Source organism: Vidua chalybeata (assembly GCF_026979565.1).
Source record: "Vidua chalybeata isolate OUT-0048 chromosome 33 unlocalized genomic scaffold, bVidCha1 merged haplotype SUPER_33_unloc_1, whole genome shotgun sequence".
Lineage (NCBI taxonomy): Eukaryota > Metazoa > Chordata > Aves > Passeriformes > Viduidae > Vidua > Vidua chalybeata.
Genome location: NW_026530291.1, coordinates 116,225 through 133,927, shown reverse-complemented (window position 1 = coordinate 133,927; position 17,703 = coordinate 116,225). Strand labels below are relative to the sequence as shown.

Below are 17,703 nucleotides of genomic sequence, written 5' to 3'. Positions count from 1 at the left end.
AGCTGCCCCCCCTCAAACCTGTGCTGCCCTGACAGTCCCAAGGGAACCCTACAAACTGACATCAGGAACCTGGGCTGGCCACTTTTCTTTCCCAAAGAAAAAGGCTGATCTTTGTCTCCAGGGGCCTGTGGCCCTGAGTGGCCGGACACCTCCAAAAATCCAAACGATCGAAGATGTGTCGCAGACCCAAGCTGCCCCCACCTCAAACTGTGCTGCCCTGACAGTCCCAGGGAACCCTACAAACTGACATCAGAACCTGGGCTGGCCACTTTTCTTTCCCAGGGAAAAGGACCGCTCTGTGTCTCCAGGAGCCTGTGGCCCTGACTGGCCGGACACCTCCAAAAATCCAAACGATCGAAGATGTGTCGCAGACCCAAGCTGCCCCCACCTCAAACCTGTGCTGCCCTGACAGTCCCAAGGGAACCCTACAAACTGACATCAGGAACCTGGGCTGGCCACTTTTCTTTCCCAAGGAAAAGGACCAGTCTGTGTCTCCAGGAGCCTGTGGCCCTGAGTGGCCGGACACCTCCAAAAATCCAAACGATCGAAGATGTGTCGCAGACCCAAGCTGCCCCCACCTCAAACCTGTGCTGCCCTGACAGTCCCAAGGGAACCCTACAAACTGACATCAGGAACCTGGGCTGGCCACTTTTCCTTCCCAGGGAAAAGGACCAGTCTTTGCCTCCAGGGGCCTGTGGCCCTGAAGTGGCCGGACACCTCCAAAAATCCAAACGATCGAAGATGTGTCGCAGACCCAAGCTGCCCCACCTCAAACCTCTGCTGCCCTGACAGTCCCAAGGGAACCCTACAAACTGACATCAGGAACCTGGGCTGGCCACTTTTCTTTCCCAAGGAAAAAGGCTGATCTTTGCCTCCAGGGGCCTGTGGCCCTGAGTGGCCAGACACCTCCAAAAATCCAAACGATCGAAGATGTGTCGCAGACCCAAGCTGCCCCCACCTCAAACCTCTGCTGCCCTGACAGTCCCAAGGCAACCCTACAAACTGACATCAGGAACCTGGGCTGGCCACTTTTCTTTCCCAAGGGAAAAGGGCTGATCTTTGCCTCCAGGAGCCTGTGGCCCTGAGTGGCCGGACACCTCCAAAAATCCAAACGATCGAAGATGTGTCGCAGACCCAAGCTGCCCCCACCTCAAACCTGTGCTGCCCTGACAGTCCCAAGGGAACCCTACAAACTGACATCAGGAACCTGGGCTGGCCACTTTTCTTTCCCAGGGAAAAAGGCTGATCTTTGCCTCCAGGAGCCTGTGGCCCTGAGTGGCCGGACACCTCCAAAAATCCAAACGATCGAAGATGTGTCGCAGACCCAAGCTGCCCCCACCTCAAACCTCTGCTGCCCTGACAGTCCCAAGGGAACCCTACAAACTGACATCAGGAACCTGGGCTGGCCACTTTTCTTTCCCAAGGAAAAAGGACCAGTCTGTGTCTCCAGGGGCCTGTGGCCCTGAGTGGCCGGACACCTCCAAAAATCCAAACGATCGAAGATGTGTCGCAGACCCAAGCTGCCCCCACCTCAAACCTGTGCTGCCCTGACAGTCCCAAGGGAACCCTACAAACTGACATCAGGAACCTGGGCTGGCCACTTTTCTTTCCCAAGGAAAAAGGCTGATCTTGTCCTCCAGGGGCCTGTGGCCCTGAGTGGCCGGACACCTCCAAAAATCCAAACGATCGAAGATGTGTCGCAGACCCAAGCTGCCCCCACCTCAAACCTGTGCTGCCCTGACAGTCCCAAGGGAACCCTACAAACTGACATCAGGAACCTGGGCTGGCCACTTTTCTTTCCCAAGGAGAAAGGCTGATCTTTGCCTCCAGGAGCCTGTGGCCCTGAGTGGCCGGACACCTCCAAAAATCCAAACGATCGAAGATGTGTCGCAGACCCAAGCTGCCCCCACCTCAACCTGTGCTGCCCTGACAGTCCCAAGGGAACCCTACAAACTGACATCAGGAACCTGGGCTGGCCACTTTTCTTTCCCAAGGAAAAAGGCTGATCTTTGCCTCCAGGAGCCTGTGGCCCTGAGTGGCCGGACACCTCCAAAAATCCAAACGATCGAAGATGTGTCGTAGACCCAAGCTGCCCCCACCTCAAACCTGTGCTGCCCTGACAGTCCCAAGGGAACCCTACAAACTGACATCAGGAACCTGGGCTGGCCACTTTTCTTTCCCAGGGAAAAGGACCAGTCTGTGTCTCCAGGGGCCTGTGGCCCGGAGTGGCCGGACACCTCCAAAAATCCAAACGATCGAAGATGTGTCGCAGACCCAAGCTGCCCCCACCTCAAAGCTCTGCTGCCCTGACAGTCCCAAGGGAACCCTACAAACTGACATCAGGAACCTGGGCTGGCCACTTTTCTTTCCCAAGGAAAAAGGCTGATCTTTGCCTCTAGGAGCCTGTGGCCCTGAGTGGCCAGACACCTCCAAAAATCCAAACGATCGAAGATGTGTCGCAGACCCAAGCTGCCCCCACCTCAAACCTGTGCTGCCCTGACAGTCCCAAGGGAACCCTACAAACTGACATCAGGAACCTGGCCTGGCCACTTTTCTTTCCCAGGGAAAAGGACCGCTCTGTGTCTCCAGGAGCCTGTGGCCCTGAGTGGCCAGACACCTCCAAAAATCCAAACGATCGAAGATGTGTCGCAGACCCAAGCTGCCCCCACCTCAAACCTGTGCTGCCCTGACAGTCCCAAGGGAACCCTACAAACTGACATCAGGAACCTGGGCTGGCCACTTTTCTTTCCCATGGAAAAAGGCTGATCTTTGCCTCCAGGGGCCTCTGGCCCTGAGTGGCCGGACACCTCCAAAAATCCAAACGATTGAAGATGTGTCGCAGACCCAAGCTGCCCCCCACCTCAAACCTGTGCTGCCCTGACAGTCCCAAGGGAACCCTACAAACTGACATCAGGAACCTGGGCTGGCCACTTTTCTTTCCCAGGGAAAAGGACCGCTCTGTGTCTCCAGGGGCCTGTGGCCCTGAAGTGGCCGGACACCTCCAAAAATCCGAATGATCGAAGATGTGTCGCAGACCCAAGCTGCCCCCACCTCAAACCTGTGCTGCCCTGACAGTCCCAAGGGAACCCTACAAACTGACATCAGGAACCTGGGCTGGCCACTTTTCCTTCCCAGGGAAAAGGACCAGTCTTTTTCTCCAGGGGCCTGTGGCCCTGACTGGCCGGACACCTCCAAAAATCCAAACGATCCAAGATGTGTCGCAGACCCAAGCTGCCCCCACCTCAAACCTGTGCTGCCCTGACAGTCCCAAGGGAACCCTACAAACTGACATCAGGAACCGGGGCTGGCCACTTTTCTTTCCCAGGGAAAAGGACCGCTCTGTGTCTCCAGGAGCCTGTGGCCCTGAGTGGCCAGACACCTCCAAAAATCCAAACGATCGAAGATGTGTCGCAGACCCAAGCTGCCCCCACCTCAAAGCTCTGCTGCCCTGACAGTCCCAAGGGAACCCTACAAACTGACATCAGGAACCTGGGCTGGCCACTTTTCTTTCCCAGGGAAAAAGGCTGATCTTTGTCTCCAGGGACCTGTGGCCCTGAGTGGCCGGACACCTCCAATAATCCAAACGATCGAAGATGTGTCGCAGACCCAAGCTGCCCCCACCTCAAACCTGTGCTGCCCTGACAGTCCCAAGGGAACCCTACAAACTGACATCAGGAACCTGGGCTGGCCACTTTTCTTTCCCAAGGAGAAAGGCTGATCTTTGCCTCCAGGAGCCTGTGGCCCTGAGTGGCCGGACACCTCCAAAAATCCAAACGATCGAAGATGTGTCGCAGACCCAAGCTGCCCCCAGCTCAAACCTGTGCTGCCCTGACAGTCCCAAGGGAACCCTACAAACTGACATCAGGAACCTGGGCTGGCCACTTTTCTTTCCCAAGGAAAAAGGCTGATCTTTGCCTCCAGGAGCCTGCGCCCTGAGTGGCCCGACACCTCCAAAAATCCAAACGATTGAAGATGTGTCGCAGACCCAAGCTGCCCCCACCTCAAACCTGTGCTGCCCTGACAGTCCCAAGGGAACCCTACAAACTGACATCAGGAACCTGGGCTGGCCACTTTTCTTTCCCAAGGAGAAAGGCTGATCTTTGCCTCCAGGAGCCTGTGGCCCTGAGTGGCCGGACACCTCCAAAAATCCAAACGATCGAAGATGTGTCGCAGACCCAAGCTGCCCCCACCTCAAACCTGTGCTGCCCTGACAGTCCCAAGGGAACCCTACAAACTGACATCAGGAACCTGGGCTGGCCACTTTTCTTTCCCAAGGAAAAAGGCTGATCTTTGCATCCAGGGGCCTGTGGACCTGAGTGGCCGGACACCTCCAAAAATCCAAACGATCGAAGATGTGTCGCAGACCCAAGCTGCCCCCACCTCAAACCTGTGCTGCCCTGACAGTCCCAAGGGAACCCTACAAACTGACATCAGGAACCTGGGCTGGCCACTTTTCTTTCCTAGGGAAAAAGACCAGTCTGTGTCTCCTAGGGCCTATGGCCCTGAGTGGCCGGACACCTCCAAAAATCCAAACGATCGAAGATGTGTCGCAGACCCAAGCTGCCCCCACCTCAAACCTGTGCTGCCCTGACAGTCCCAAGGGAACCCTACAAACTGACATCAGGAACCTGGGCTGGCCACTTTTCTTTCCCAAGGAGAAAGGCTGATCTTTGCCTCCAGGAGCCTGTGGCCCTGAGTGGCCGGACACCTCCAAAAATCCAAACGATCGAAGATGTGTCGCAGACCCAAGCTGCCCCCACCTCAAACCTCTGCTGCCCTGACAGTCCCAAGGGAACCCTACAAACTGACATCAGGAACCTGGGCTGGCCACTTTTCTTTCCCAGGGAAAAGGACCGGTCTGTGTCTGCAAGGGCCTGTTGCCCTGAGTGGCTGGCACCTCCAAAAAATCCCAACAAACAAGGATATGCCCTCCACTGCCACCTTTCCAAAACATTGTACTACATTCCAGTGATACTCTGCATTTCCAGTGTTTCAGCCTGTCTGACTCTCATCCTGAGCCTAAAAATGCACTAAGGAATTCTAAAACAGCCCTTAGGAAGGTGTAACAATGCCCTAAAAGACACCAGACAAGTCCTAAGTGTTATGAACATTTTCCAGGTGTTCCCCAGAGACGCGGGCAGGGCTTTCCTAGTTCCCATGGCAACACTAAAGAAAACTACTAACTCTAGCCAAGTACCGATATTGAAATGCTAATTAGCCAATTGCTCTGTTTGTTTTCTCTAAACTACCTGGCCTCCCACCCCTCCACGCTGCCATTCTGGGACTAACATGCAAATAAAAACCCCTTAGGATCATGGGAGTTTTTTTAGGAGATAAAAATGAATATAAATCAAAAACTGAACACAATAGAGGAGTCTAGATAAATGCCCTAGCTGAGGAAGAGGGAAACACATCCCCTGACTGGCTTTTAACCGTCGCCATCACCTAAGAAGGAACAGACTATATTAGGCTCTGAGAAGCAGGGCGATAGACAGACAGAGAGCCCTGGTGCTGCCACCACGGAAGGAGCGGGGACAGCTGTTGTTCTGGACTTCAGTAACAGACTCTGCACACCACGCCTCCTCATCCTCGGGCCACCGGTGTGCCACAAGGAAGGAGAAAGGACAGCTGCTGCTCGGGACTCCAGTGACTGGCTCTGCGCGCCTCCTTCCTTCCGGCTGCCTGGGAAAGCTACAACCGCGGGGGCGAGCTCTGCGTCGAGCCCCCTGCCCAGTTGATCTTTTTAATAAAGAGCTGAACATTAATAAAGGCATTAGCCCTGTTCATTTCAGGAAACAAGGGGGGAAAGGGCAGGAAATGTGAGGGGGAAATGGGGGAAACAAGGGGAAAAAGGGCGGGAAACGTGAGGGGAAAAGGTGGAAAACATGAGGGGAAAGGGCAGAAAATATGAGGGGAAAAGGGTGGGAAATGTGAGGGGAAAAGGTGGAAAACATGAGGGGAAAAGGGCAGAAAATATGAGGGGAAAAAGAGTGGAAAACGTGAGGGGGAAAGGGCGGGAAATGTGAGGGGAAAAGGTGGGAAATGTGAGGGGAAAAAGGACAGAAAACATGAACGAAAAAAAGACAGGAATTGTAAGGGTAAAAGGTAGGAAACGTGAGAGGGAAAAGAGTACAAAATGTGAGGGGAAAAAGGGTGAGAAATGTGAAAAGGTGGGAAACGTGAGGGGAAAAGAGCGGGAAACGTGAGGGGGGAAAAAAGGCGGGAAAGCGTGAGGGGAAAAGAGCAGGAAACGTGAGGGGAAAAAAGGCAGGAAAGCGTGAGGGGAAAAGGTGAGAAACGTGAGGGGAAAAAAGGCGGGAAAGCGTGAGGGGAAAAGAGCGGGAAACGTGAGGGGGAAAAAGGCGGGAAAGCGTGAGGGGAAAAGAGCGGGAAACGTGAGGGGAAAAAAGGCGGGAAAGCGTGAGGGGAAAAGAGCGGGAAACGTGAGGGGAAAAAAGGCGGGAAAACGTGAGGGGAAAAGAGCGGGAAACGTGAGGGGAAAAAAGGCGGGAAAGCGTGAGGGGAAAAGAGCGGGAAACGTGAGGGGAAAAAAGGCGGGAAAGCGTGAGGGGAAAAGAGCGGGAAACGTGAGGGGAAAAAAGGCGGGAAAGTGTGAGGGGAAAAGGTGGGAAATGTGAGGGGAAAATTACAAAAAGAAAGTAATTTTTCGGATGCTCACCCCCACGCACCTCTGCCGCACCCCAGCACCGACCCCACGGTTTAAGACCCCCAAAAACACCCCACCAACAGCTCAGCCCCTTACAGGCCCCCCAATATCCCCCCCATAACGAACCTCCAGCGCTGAGTCCTGAGGCTTTATTAGAAGATTTTATGGGGGTAACACACACGAGAACCGCCCCCAAAACAGGCTACAAAAATAGAAGTGCTAAAAAGCCCCCCAAAACAGGGGAGCAAGGTCCGGGCCCCCCTCCAAAACAAGAGCTTAGGTTTGTAGTGTGTGAAACGGGACCAGCCCAGAGTGAGGGGGGGGGTCTGCCCGGGGTATTTGGGGACCCCCCTCAGCTGGAGGCAGCCCGGCCGTGAGGGGCCCGCGCCCGCCGGGCCGCCGTGGCCAGGCGCTGCTGTGCCAGGAAGGATTGAGCCCCGCCGGGGCCGCCCCGAGCCGCCGCCGCCGCCGCCGTCCCTCCTTCGTGCTGCCGCAGCGCCAGCCCCTGAGGGGACACGGGGGTAAGTTAACGGGGGGGGGGGGCTCCCGGTGGTCTCCCACTCGCCGGGGACCCCGCGCTCACCATGTTGTACCAGGCGGTGACCAGCAGCCGCTCCTCGTGCTCCCGCTGCGCCCGGCTGCGCTCCCAGTCGTTCTGAGGGTGGTTGTGGGGGGGGATCAGCTGGAGACCCCCCCCCCGGGACCCCCCACCCCACACCCCACCCAGGTTTAACCCCTCACCTCCAGGTGTCGGATCAGCGCGTCCTTCTCCTGCAGCTGGTTGCGGAGGAGCTGCAGGACGGGGGCCAAGGGGGGGGTCCCAGGGGGGTCGCCAGGGGATGCTGAGAGTTTTTGGGGGGGCGACCTCGTGGAACCTCTGAATCCTGATCCCGTAGCGGGAGCAAAGAGGGAGGTTAGCCAGCAAGGACCCCCCCCCACCCAAACCCTTCGTGGGGAAACTGAGGCATAGTTCGTCTGCTGCTCCCTCCCTCCAGACATCACCCCCCCGCAGGATCCCTATACAACCCCCAACTTGGGGCACCCCAAAATTTCCCCCCCAGGACTCCCCACACCCTGACCCCTCCCCAGATCCTGATGCCCACTCCAGACCCCCCCTCATACCAGCCCTGGAGGGCTCCAGCTCTTCCTCCTCCTCCTCTCCCTCCGGCAGCTCATCCCTGGGTGGGGGGACAGGGGGTGGTCACAGGTGGGGGATGTTGGGAGGGCTCCCCAAATTCCCCCCACCGCCCAAAAACTCACAGGTCCTTGGGGGTCTCCTCCAGCAGCAACAGCTGGGGGGGGGGGGAAATGAAAAAGAGGTGAATGAGGAGCACCGAGGTGCCCCCAAAAAAAGTGTCCCCCCCCCAAAAAAAACACTGAGACCCTCCCCAAGACACCAAGACCCCCACAATGAACTTGGTGCTGAGAAACCCCCCCCCCCCCAAAAAATCTCCTCATCCCCCCCACTCGCCTCGCCCCGCGCTGTCCGAGCCTCAGCTGCCTCAGTGGCCTCCAGCCTGTGGGCGTTGGGGGGGGGCGTTAGGGATTGAGGGGGGGGGATCTCAGGGGTCTTTCGAGGACCCCCAGACCCCCCCCACCCCAGCTCCCCCACCTGTGCCGGAGCTGGTCGCGCTGCAGCCGCAGCCGTTGGTTCTCGCGCCGCAGCCGTGTCACCGTGTCCCTGGAGAGGGGCGGGGGGGACACCGGGGCGATCACGGGGGACCCCCAAAACGAGCTGGGGATGCCCCCCCCCCCCCCCCCCCCCCCCCGCAAGCGCCGTCCATGTTTTTGGACACCTCCCCAAACCCACCTGAGCTCTGCGGGAAGGATCTCCGCCGCCAAATTCCGGGCAGGGGCTGCGCCCCCTTCCAGCACTGCGTCTGAGAAGGGAGGGGGGGATAAAAAATGGATTTTGGGCAAGGTGAGACAGCAGGTGACATCCCAAAAACTGTGCCCCGCCCACCCAAAAACCCCCAGGAGCACCCCCAAACCCTGCAGTAGGGGCTCTCCGGTGTCTCGCACAAGGATTGTGCGGGTCAGGAGCGCGTCCCCTCCCGCCCAGGTGTTCTGTCACCTCTCGTGGTTGAAGGGGGGGGGGGGGGTCTGTGGCCGCTCCCCCGCACTCACCTGCCCGGCTCAGGTAGCTCTGCTGCACCTGAGCGCAGCGCAGCTCCTCGTTGGCCTCGCGCAGCGCGTCCCGCTCCTCCAGCAGCCGCTGCGGGGGCACGGGGGGGGGGGGGGGGGCTCAGGTGTGTCCCTGGGCGTGTCCCCAGGTGTGCGTCCCCAGGTGCGCGTCGCCGAGCCTCACCCACCTCCTTCTCCTGGCTCAGGGCCTCGAATCGCTCCTGCAGGTGCCGGAATTCCAGGTGCCACTTCTCGGCCCTCAGCGCCGCCTCCGCCTGCTGCCCGCTCAGCTCCTCCACCTGCGCCGCCACACCTGCCGTGAGGCGCCCGGGCGCGGCCCCGCGGCCCCCGCCGCGGCCACCTGAGGCGCGGCCCTCACCTGCCTGCGGGCGGCCTCCAGCTGCGCGCAGCCGGCCTGGGCGCGGCCCAGCTGCTGCTGCAGGTGCGCGGCGCGGCGCACCTGGGCGGCGTGGCGCTCCTCCAGCGCCCGTGCCCAGCGCCGCAGCTCGCCCGCCGCCGCCGCCCGGCCCCGGTACGTGGCCACCGCCGCCTCCAGCCACCCCGCCCGCGCCGACGATGCCCTGGGGGGACGGGGGAGAGCGGGCGCGGTGACGGCCCGCCGCACCTGAGCCCAGGTGCGCGGCACCTGAATGCCGACGCGCGGCCGCCGGTACCGCCCTGATGGTGATGGTGACGCCGTGGGACGTGGAGCTACACAGGAGCCCCCCTGGCTCACCTGATCACATGCCCTGGCTCACCTGAGCAGGTACCCCAGCTCACCTGGCCAGGTATATTGGCTCATGTGAACAGGTGTCCCAGCTCACCTGAGCAGGTGTCCCGGCTCACCTGAGCAAGTATCCCAGCTCACCTGGCCAGGTATCCCAGCTCACCTGAGCTGGTGTCCCGGCTCACCTGAGCAAGTATCCCAGCTCACCTGAGCAGGTCTCCTGGCTCACCTGAGCAGGTCTCCTGGCTCACCTGAGCAGGTGCCCTGGCTCACCTGGCCAGGTATACTGGCTCACCTGAGCAGGTGTCCTGGCTCACCTGGCCAGGTCTCCAAGCTCACCTGAGCAGATGCCCTGGCTCACCTGGCCAGGTCTCCCAGCTCACCTGAGCAGGTATCTCGGCTCATCTGAGCAGATGCCCTGGCTCACCTGAGCAGGTCTCCTGGCTCACCTGGCCAGGTCTCCCGGCTCATCTGAGCAGATGCCCTGGCTCACCTGAGCAGGTCTCCTGGCTCACCTGGCCAGGTCTCCCGGCTCACCTGAGCAGGTCTCCTGGCTCACCTGGCCAGGTCTCCCAGCTCACCTGAGCAGATACCCTGGCTCACCTGGCCAGGTGTCCCGGCTCACCTGAGCAGATACCCTGGCTCACCTGGCCAGGTCTCCCGGCTCACCTGAGCAGATACCCTGGCTCACCTGGCCAGGTCTCCCGGCTCACCTGAGCAGATGCCCCGGCTCACCTGGCCAGGTCTCCCAGCTCACCTGAGCAGATGCCCTGGCTCACCTGGCCAGGTGTCCCGGCTCACCTGAGCAGGTCCATCTCGTCGCGCAGCGCCCGCGCCTCCCCCGCCAGCCCGCTCAGCTCCTGCGCCCGTGCCTGCAGCCCCCGCGCCTCCTGCTCCAGCCGCGAGCAGCGCGCCCGCAGCTCCTCCCTGCCGCTCTCCAGCCTGCAGCGGGACCCCCCGGCCTCAGGTGAGGAGCTCAGGTGAGCGGGGGTGGGGTCGCAGGGGGCGAGCCCTCACCTGTAGTTCTCCTCCTGCAGCTCCTCCACCTGCGTCTGCAGCCGCAGCAGCTTCTTGGCGGCGGCGGCGCCGGCGGCGTCGGCCTCGAGCTGCTCCCGCAGCGCGCGGTTCTCGGCGGCCAGGTGTCCCTTCTCCTCCAGCAGCGTGGCCACCTGCGGCGCCCAGGTGTGCGGGGAGGGGCGCGGGGCTGTGGGATCCCCTCCCCAGGTGTCCCCGCCCCGCCCGCCAACGGCCCCAGGATCCTTTTCCCATTGAGCCTCGGGTGTTCTGAACGCAGCAGGGGGAATTTGGGGGGAGTCCAGGTGTGCAGGGAGGGGCACAGGTGTGCAGGGAGGGGCACAGGTGTGCAGGATCCCTCCCAGGTGTGCAGGGAGGTGCCCAGGTGTGTAGAATCCCTCCCAGGTGTGCGGGATTCCCTCCCAGGTGTGCAGGGAGGGGCACAGGTGTGCAGGGAGGGGCCCAGGTGTGTACAATTCCTCCCAGGTGTGTACGATTCCCTCCCAGGTGTGCAGGATTCCCTCCCAGGTGTGCAGAATCCCTCCCAGGTGTGCAGGATTCCCTCCCAGGTGTGCAGGATCACTCCCAGGTGTGCAGGGAGGGGCACAGGTGTGCAGGATTCCCTCCCAGGTGTGCAGGGAGGGGCCCAGGTGTGCAGGATTCCCTCCCAGGTGTGCAGAATTGCTCCCAGGTGTGCAGGATCCCCTCCCAGGTATGCAGAATTGCTCCCAGGTGTGCAGGATCCCCTCCCAGGTATGCAGAATTGCTCCCAGGTGTGCAGGATCCCCTCCCAGGTGTGCAGGATCCCCTCCCAGGTGTGCAGGATTCCCTCCCAGGTGTGCAGGATCCCCTCCCAGGTGCTGCCACCTCTCCCACGAGCTGGCAGAGAACCCCCTCCCCCTCGCCCTCAGGTGGAAATCGGGGGGCACCCAAGATTTGGGGTTCCCCCCCCCCCCCACAGGTGATCCCGGGCCTCACCTGCTGCTCCAGCTCGCGGCAGCGCTGCCCTGACCCCTCCTCGGGGGGCTCCTGGCTCAGGAAGTAATAGCGGCGGGACTGTGGGGGAGGGGGGGGCACGGGGGGGGGGGGGCTCAGACACCCCCAAATTCCCCCCGAGACCCCCCCTCAAAATCTGCCCCCACCTCACCTGAGCGTCGAAGCTCCCGTAGCTCTCAGCCGCCATCGGTTCCAAGGGCTCTGGATCCAAGAGCTGCCACGAGGGAGGGAGAAATTTGGGGTTGGGGGGGGGGTCTGGGGGGGCTTCAAGCCCCCCAACAACCCCAGGGGGTCCCCAAAATTCCTCCCGGGACCCTCCAAGCACTGCGGTCCTAAACCCCCCCCCCCCAAATACAGTGAGCCCTCACAGCATACCCCCACCCCAAAATCATCCTCGGGGGATCCCCAAATCCCCCCCAAAAACCCTTAGGGACCCCCCCCCAAAATCCCTTAGGGACCCCCCTGAAACTCCCCAGTGACCCCCCCCAAAAACCCTTAGGGACCCCCAAAACCCCCCAGTGATGCCCCCAAAAGCCCTTAGGGACCCCCCCGAAACCCCCCAGTGACCCCCCCAAAAGCCCTTAGGGACCCCAAACCCCCCAGTGACCCCCCCAAAAACCCTTAGGGACCCCCAAAACCCCCAGTGACCCCCCCAAAATCCCTTAGGGACCCCTGAAACCCCCAGGGACCCCCCCCAAAACCTTTAGGGACCCCAAAACCCCCAGTGACCCCCCCCCAAAAAAGCCTTAGGGACCCCCAAAACCCCCCAGTGACCCCCCCCAAAAACCCTTAGGGACCCCCGAAACCCCCAGGGACCCCCCCCAAAAACCCTTAGGGACCCCCGAAACCCCCAGTGACCCCCTCAAAAACCCTTAGGGACCCCTGAAACCCCCAGGGACCCCCCCAACACCTTTAGGGACCCCCAAAACCCCCCAGTGACCCCCCCAAAAACCCTTAGGGACCCCCAAAACCCCCCGGGACCCCCCCCAAAAACCCTTAGGGACCTCCCCAAAACCCCCCAGTGACCCCCCCCAAAACCTTTAGGGACCCCAAAAAGCGCCCCCACCTCCTGGATGGCCGTCATCACCTCGTGCTGCACCGACTCCTCCAGCGTCATGATGCGCTGGATGTGCTCTGGGGGGGGGAGGCGATTTTGGGGGGGGTCAGGGGGGCGTTTTTGGGGGGGGGCAGCGTGTTTTGGGGTGGGATTGGGTTTTTTTGGGGGGTCAAATGTGGGGTTCATTCGTTTTTTTGGGGGGCCAGCCTGTTTTGGGATGGGATTGGGTTTTCTTGGGGGGCTCAGAATGTGGGGCTCGTTTTTGGGGGGGGGCAACGTGTTTTGGGGTGGGATTGGGGTTTTGGGGGGGTCAAAATGTGGGGTTCATTCCTTCTTGGGGGGGCAGCCTGTTTTTGGGGTGGGATGGGTTTTTTTGGGGGGGGATCAGAATGTGGGGCTCATTTTTGGGGGGGGGGGCGTTGGTTTTGGGGGCAGTTTTGGGAGGACTGGATTGAGGAGGGTTGGTTTTTTTGGGGGGTGCTTTTGGGGAGGGATTTTGAGGTCTTGCTTTTGGGGAGGGGGGCTTTTTGGTGAGGATTGAATTAGGGGGGCTTTTGGGGAGGACTGAATTGGGGGGGGGCTTTTGGGGAGGACTGAATTGGGGGGGCTTTTTGGTGAGGACTGATTTGGGGGGCTTTTGTGGAGCATTGAATTGGGGGGTTTTTGGGGAGAACTGATTTGGGGGGGCTTTTGGGGAGAACTAATCTGGGGGGGGCTTTTATGGAGAACTAATTTGGGGGGGTTTTTTTGGGGGTCTTTTGGGGGACATTGAGTTTTGGGGAGGTTTCTTCATGACGCCACTTTTCGGGTGAGGGAATCTTAGCGGAGAGGCCATTTTGGGGTGCCCCGAGGAGAGCAGCAAATGGGGGTGGGAGCAGAATTTTGGGGGTTCTCGGGTTGGGGAGGGGGGGGGGGTCCCTGCACCCACCTTCCCGCCGCTCGCAGCTCACGGCGCAGCCCAGCACCAGTCTGACCAGTTTGCCCAGTTGCTCGGGGTCGCCGTGCCGGGCGGCCGGCGCCACGTCCGGCACGTGCTGCTCTGCCACGGCCTGGCCCAGCACCTTTTTTTTTTTTTTTGGGGGGGGGGTCCCGGGGTCAGAGCCCCCCCACCCAAACCCTCAGGGAATCCCCCGACCCCAAACTGAAGGGGGGGGGTCCCCGAGTTTGGGGGACCCCCCCCCCCTCAAACCCCCAACTCACATCCTGCCAATACTCCAGGACGCTCTGCAGCACCTGGCGCAGGTTGTTCACCTGGGGAGGGGGGGACAAGGTGGGAAACCCCCCCCCCCCCCGAGAACCCCCAAATTCTGCTCCCGCCCCCATTGGCTGCGCTTTGGTACCCCAAAATGGCCTCTCCCCGAAGCCCCCCCCCCCAAAAAGTGGCCTCACGAACAAACCCCCCCCAAAGTTGTCGCCACAAAGCTCAAAATCCCCCAAAAGCCCCCCCCCAAAAAAACCCCCCAAATCAGTTCTCCCCAAAAGCCCCCCCAATTCAGTCCTCCCCAAAAGCCCCCCCAATTCAGTTCTCCCCAAAAAGCCCCCCCAAATCAGTCCACCCCAAAAGCCCCCCTAATTCAGTTCTCCCCAAAACGCCCCCCCTCCCCAAAACCAGGACCCCAAAATCCCTCCCCAAAACCGCCCCCAAAAAAACCCACCCTCCTCAATCCAGCCCCCCCAAAACTGCCCCCAAAACAACGGCCCCCCCCAAAAATGAGCCCCACATTCTGATCCCCCCCAAAAAAAACCCAATCCCACCCCAAAACACGCTGCCCCCCCAAAAACAAACCCCACATTTTGACCCCCCCAAAATGAATCCCCCTATTCTGACCCTCCAAAAATGAACCCCATAATCTGACCCCCCCAAAAAACCCCAATCCCACCCCAAAAACCGCTGCCCCCCCAAAAATCGAGCCCCAAACCACGCTGCTCCCCCCCAAAATGAACCCCACATTCTGACCCCCCCAAAAAACCCAATCCCACCCCAAACCCCAAAAATCGAGCCCCAAAACACGCTGCCCCCCCAAAAAACCCAATCCCACCCCAAAACCCGCTGCCCCCCCAAAAATCCCGAGCCCCCCATAATCTGACCCCCCCAAAAAACCCAATCCCACCCCAAAACCTGCTGCCCCCCCCAAAAATCGAGCCCCAAACCACGCTGCCCCCCCCAAGAAAATGAACCCTACATTCTGACCCCCCCCAAAAAACCCAATCCCACCTCAAAACACGCTGCCCCCCCCAAAAACCGAGCCCCCCATAATCTGACCCCCCCAAAAAACCCAATCCCACCCCAAAACGCGCTGCCCCCCCAAAAATGAACCCCCCTTTCTGAGCCCCCCCAAAAATGAACCCCACATTTTGACCCCCCCAAAATGAACCCCCCATTCTGACCCCCCCAAAAAACCCAATCCCACCCCAAACCACGCTGCCCCCCCCAAAAACGAACCCCCCTTTCTGAGCCCCCCCAAAAATGAGCCCCACATTTTGACCCCCCCAAAATGAATCCCCACATTCTGGCCCCCCAAAACAAACCCCCCATTCTGACCCCCCCAAAAAACCCCAATCCCACCCCAAAACACGCTGCCCCCCCCCCAAAAATCCCGAGCCCCCCCACCTTGAGCCGAGCGCTGCCCTCGGGGTCCCCCCGGATCCGGCCCAGCCACGCCTCATCGAACCAGGAGGGGTCGCTGTTTTTTTTTGGGGGGGGGGGGGGGGTCCCCCCAAAATCAGCCTCGGCCTCTCGGGGGGTGGGGGGGGGTCCCTGAGGACTCCCGGGGGGTGAGGGGGGACGCCCCCTTTTCTTGCCCCCCCCCCCCTTCCCCAAAAATAAAGCACTCACATTTTGTGCAGGACGTGGGCCAGGGTCACCCCGCTGGCCAGGTCTGGGGGGGCCGCGCACGGAGAGGGGGGGTCAAAGGTCTGCAGCTGGGGGGGGGGGGGGGAAAGGGGGGGGTCAGGGACACCCCAAAAAACCCACAGGGGGGTCAGGGCACCCCAAAACCACAGAGACCCCAAAGGGGGGTCAGGACACCCCAAAAACCCCCAAAACCCCCACAGGGGGGTCAGGGACACCCCAAAACCATAAAGAGACCCCCCCGAGGGGGTCAGGGCACCCCAAAAAACCCACAGGGGGGTCAGGGCACTCCAAAAACCCCACAGAGACCCCCTGGGGGAGTCAGGGCACCCCAAAAACCCCACAGGGGGGTCAGGGACACCCCAAAACCATAAAGAGACCCCCCCGGGGGGGTCAGGGCACCCCAAAACCACAGAGATCCCCACAGGGGATTAGGGCACCCCAAAAAACCCACAGGGGGGTCAGGACACCCCAAAACCTCCCCTGAGCCCCCCACCCAGGGGATTAGGGGCACCCCAAAAAAACAAAGAGACCCCACAGGGGGATCAGGGCACCCACCCCAAAACCATAAAGAGACCCCCCGGGGGATCTGGGACACCCTAAATCCCCCACAGGGGGGTCAGGGACACCCCAAAAAACCCACAGAGCCCCCCCAGGGGGGTCAGGGCACCCCAAAACCCCCACAGAGCCCCCCCGGGGGGGTCAGGGCACCCCAAAACCCCCACTGAGACCCCCTGGGGGGGGTCAGGGACACCCCAAAAACACAAAGAGACCCCACAGGGGGATTAGGGCACCCCAAAATCTCCACTCAGCCCCCCCAGGGGGAGTCAGGGACACCCCAAAAACACAAAGAGACCCCACAGGGGGCTCAGGGACACCCCAAAACCCCCACAGAGACCCCCCAAACCCACTGGGGGGGGCACAGAGTGGGGGGTAGGCATCACCCCCCCCCCCTAAAATCCCCCCCTGAATTTGGGGGGGGTGGGGGGGGGCAAAGGGCGCTGGGACAGGGACAAAGGGCGGGGGGGGGGCACCAGGGCTCGGACACGTCTGTGGGGGGGGGGACAAAGGTCCCGGGGGGGGTCACGGGGGTCCTGGGGGGGTCACGGGGGTTTTGGGGGGGTCACGGGGGTCCTGGGGGGGGTCACGGGGGTTTTGGGGGGGCTCACGGGGGTCCTGGGGGGCTCACGGGGGTCCCTATGGGGCTCACGGGGGTTTTGGGGGGCTCACGGGGGTCCCGGGGGGGTCACGGGGGTTTTGGGGGGGGTCACGGGGGTCCTGGGGGGGTCACGGGTGCCCCGGGGCCACCAAAGTTCCCGAAGCCGCAGGAATCCCCCGGGAGTCCCGTGGTGAGGGGCGGGGGGGGGGTCCCGTGGTCGATCCCCGAGCACCGGGGGGGGTCCCGTTTGAACCTGGGGGTCCCGGGGGGGGGGGTCCCGGCCCCCCCCCTTACCCAGGTGAGCAGCGCCCCGCAGGCGTCCCGCCCCGCCGCCATGTCCGGCCGGTCCTCCAAGGGCACCGAGGCGCGGCCGGAGCGGCCGCACCTGCGCCACGCCCCCTCTCCCCGCCACGCCCGCCGCGCCCTCCGGGCCATAGAGTCGCACCTAGAGCGGCCGCGCCCGCCACTTCCGGCCGCGCCCCTTCCGCCCTCCTCCCGGGCCACAGAGACGGGGCGAGAGCGGGGACGGAGCGGCCACACCCGCGCGCCACGCCCCCTGCCGGGCACGCCCCGGCTGGAACGGAGCCGGGTCCGCCAAGGCCATAGAGTTGCGCCCAGAGCGGCCCCGGCGCGGCCCCGCCGGTGAGTCAGGGCCGCGTCCCGCCGCCCCCGCGGCCGCGCCCGTCGGGCCCCGCCGCCTCGGGAGGGTCAAGCGGGGCCGTTCTCGCCGCGGGGCGGCGGCGGCGGCGACGCCCGCGCTGCGTCAGCGCTGAACCCGACGGCCTCGCGGGGGCCGGCCGCGGCCGGAACCCCCCCAGTGCTCCCAGTAAGGTCCTGGAACCCCCCCCCAATGCTCCCAGTATGGCCTTAGGGGCATCCCAGTGCTCCTAGTATGGACTTGGGGCCATCCCAGTGCTCCCAGTAAGGTCCTGGAACCCCCCCAATGCTCCCAGTATGGACTTGGGGCAATCCCAGTGCTCCCAGTATGGCCTTAGGGGCATCCCAGTGCTCCCAGTATGGACTTGGGGGCATCCCAGTGCTCCTAGTAAGGTCCTGGAACTCCCCCCAGTGCTCCCAGTAAGGTCCTGGAACTCCCCCCAGTGCTCCC

At 61.8% G+C, this 17,703-nt stretch overlaps 2 protein-coding genes and 1 long non-coding RNA gene across 4 annotated transcripts in view; 1 reads left to right on the top strand and 2 right to left on the bottom strand.

Moving 5' to 3' along the window:
- PDE4A (phosphodiesterase 4A) overlaps window positions 1-5,012 on the bottom strand; it is a 16,207-nt gene extending 11,195 nt beyond the window's left edge. The window contains exon 1 of the mRNA XM_053933013.1: window positions 5,007-5,012. Coding sequence (XP_053788988.1) covers window positions 5,007-5,012 — 6 coding nt within the window. The remainder of the gene's footprint in view (window positions 1-5,006) is intronic.
- Window positions 5,013-6,801: 1,789 nt separating this feature from the next.
- On the bottom strand, window positions 6,802-16,992 carry HOOK2 (hook microtubule tethering protein 2). Of its 2 annotated transcripts, none has more exons than XM_053933057.1 (21): window positions 16,890-16,992; window positions 15,422-15,507; window positions 15,197-15,269; window positions 13,786-13,836; window positions 13,514-13,646; window positions 12,595-12,662; window positions 11,680-11,742; window positions 11,511-11,588; window positions 10,536-10,687; window positions 10,320-10,460; window positions 9,171-9,372; window positions 8,980-9,090; window positions 8,795-8,882; window positions 8,478-8,547; window positions 8,280-8,348; window positions 8,139-8,184; window positions 7,928-7,959; window positions 7,790-7,845; window positions 7,409-7,551; window positions 7,251-7,322; window positions 6,802-7,172 (listed from the first exon to the last, which is right to left on the bottom strand). In XM_053933057.1, exons 1-21 carry the CDS (start codon window positions 16,929-16,931, stop codon window positions 7,020-7,022), a joined length of 1,929 nt encoding a protein of 642 aa, XP_053789032.1. In that variant the 5' UTR covers window positions 16,932-16,992; the 3' UTR covers window positions 6,802-7,019. The 2 variants fall into 2 exon arrangements, with proteins under 2 accessions (XP_053789032.1, XP_053789033.1); XM_053933058.1 differs by having other exon boundaries at window positions 11,511-11,561.
- On the top strand, window positions 9,470-11,497 carry LOC128782633 (uncharacterized). Its single transcript, XR_008428863.1, has 4 exons — window positions 9,470-9,557; window positions 10,346-10,485; window positions 10,556-10,700; window positions 11,040-11,497. It is a non-coding gene; the product is annotated as an uncharacterized LOC128782633 (long non-coding RNA).
- Window positions 16,993-17,703: the final 711 nt, after the last annotated feature.

Excerpts from the sequence above, each read along its gene's own strand:
- HOOK2 (XM_053933057.1), bottom strand. The coding sequence starts at position 16,931 with ATGGCGGCGGGGCGGGACGCCTGCGGGGCGCTGCTCACCTGG. Across the intron at positions 15,270-15,421 it reads GCCCACGTCCTGCACAAAAT|CGACCCCTCCTGGTTCGATG; the intron begins GTGAGTGCTTTA and ends AAAAAAAAACAG. Across the intron at positions 9,373-10,319 it reads GACGAGATGGACCTGCTCAG|GGCATCGTCGGCGCGGGCGG; the intron begins GTGAGCCGGGAC and ends CCGTCCCCCCAG.